At 39.3% G+C, this 1935-nt stretch overlaps 1 protein-coding gene across 1 annotated transcript in view; it reads right to left on the bottom strand.

Moving 5' to 3' along the window:
• DGKE (diacylglycerol kinase, epsilon 64kDa) overlaps nt 1-716 on the bottom strand; it is a gene marked incomplete at its 5' end in the record, with an annotated part of 7228 nt that extends 6512 nt beyond the window's left edge. The window contains 2 exons of the mRNA XM_009076032.1: nt 1-76; nt 557-716. The exon at nt 1-76 is cut by the window's left edge and continues 38 nt beyond it. Coding sequence (XP_009074280.1) covers nt 1-76; nt 557-716 — 236 coding nt within the window. The remainder of the gene's footprint in view (nt 77-556) is intronic.
• Between the last annotated feature and the right edge of the window lie 1219 nt (nt 717-1935).

Raw genomic sequence — 1935 nt, forward strand, 5'->3', positions numbered from 1 at the left:
CACCCATGTTGTTTCCACTGCGAGTGTTAGCTAGTATGATTAGTGGCATCCACTGTTTTCTGCAGTAAGGCTCCACCTGCAAAAGGTACAAGTCAGTCAGTCAGACAAATACTGCACATTTGAAAATGTTCACAGCCTTGCTCCAAATCCCATCCCTCTAAGTGCTGACATGAGGCTCTGACCAACTAGTCTAAAGTAATCCTAACAGAAACAAATACTTCTGACACACCAAGCAGAAGATTCTGCAGTGCCCAGGACAACAAATACTACAATGTTAAGAACACACTAGTAAAAGATTGACAAAAATTCAGGAAAGTAAGGTAGCCAAATCTCAGTATTTTGGAATAAGAAAATCCACGTCTGCTCATGCTTCAACTACCATGTTAGCAAAATGACAAACACGTCTGAATTAACACTGCAACTACTTCATGTGTCTTGAAATGTTTACCTCATAGTTACTAACCAGACAATGCACTGAGTTCAAGTTTCAGAGTGTGTGTGTTTATTTGGTTGGGGTTTTGATACATTCTAACTCCAAGAAGCAATAGGCCATTACCTCTTCATAATTGGTTCTTTTGTCTTTTCTCATCTGGTTGATTGTAGACAAGTAGTAAGGTGGAATAATTAAGTCTCTGAATTCTCCAAATGTGCACTCCTCAGTCTTTAAACAATCCAGCATGCATTCATCATGCACAGTGTACTGACACCACACACATCTGGAAAAATGACCAAAGAACATGAAAACAATCCTCAGGCAACAGGCACATCAACTCTGCCCATTTATTTTAGATAAACTAACTTTCTGATAAGTTCTTATGCTTACATGCACCATTATAAGTAGTATTTTAAGCACATTACAGGGAAAACCATGCATTCCCTGCAAGACTATGCATTGGCTATAGAAAATTGCATCATTTGGTCTTGCAAGTCTAGAAAGGCATTTGAATTCTGTGGGAAAAAAAAACCCAACAGTTTTAAATTAATTCTGTTCTTTTTAATTAAAGAAAAAAAAAGTGCTGTAAATATCCTCCTACATTGTCTGCAATATCAGCAGCTACACTGAAAGTCTGTACGACAACCTGAACTCCTGTCCATCCTTAAAGGAGTTCAATTGAATACAGTATTACTAGTAACATTAATTAATGCCTTTCTTAAGACTGACAATAGCCCTTAAAGCCTGAAACCTAAAAGGTTACACAGTACTGTACAAGGCTGATGGGATTTTTGTTATGCAGAACTGCTCAGCTTTTTGACCTGTTCTAAAAGCTGCCCTGGAAAATGGACTAGAATAAGAGGAAATACTGCAATATCCACTGCCAGCCCCTGCCAAATGTTAATCCTCATTTGCTACATCCAAAGCCTTGATTTAAGCAGCTGGGAGAGCTATTTTTGGAGTCCTCCTGACTAATCCAGCACACAACCAGAGTAGCAGTGATACTGCCCTTTCTTTTTCTCTTTTTCCTTCCTTTCCCCTTTAGCCTCCCAATTCCTTCCCTTCCCCCTCTCCTATGCACACCCTCTCTCAAGGTTTTGCTTCTGATAGAATGTTCTATTACACTGCAAGTCTGTTGACTTACCAAGCCATTTGCCACTATGACACAGAATAAAAGCAAAAGCTGGCAGAATGTATGCTGAAGAGATGACATCTTTTGGGAGGGATGAAGGAACACACTGTACCCAGGACCTAGGGCACTATCACTGTATTTTGGAAAACATGCCACTGTGTGTCATGCTGATGACTTTGCACAAGTCTTACTGACGACAGTGCAAACCCATTCAATGCTGCATTGTAATTTTTAGCACTTTTACCACAAACAATAGATTATATTACAGTAGCTTTTAAAACTCCCCATTAGCTTTTGTTTGAGCATCCTTAAGAATGAATTCAAAAAAAGCTATGGAACAGCTGTTGCTCTGTTTACACTGAGCAGATGC

The sequence above is a fragment of the Acanthisitta chloris genome, unplaced genomic scaffold (genome assembly GCF_000695815.1).
Source record: "Acanthisitta chloris isolate BGI_N310 unplaced genomic scaffold, ASM69581v1 scaffold45265, whole genome shotgun sequence".
NCBI lineage: Eukaryota > Metazoa > Chordata > Aves > Passeriformes > Acanthisittidae > Acanthisitta > Acanthisitta chloris.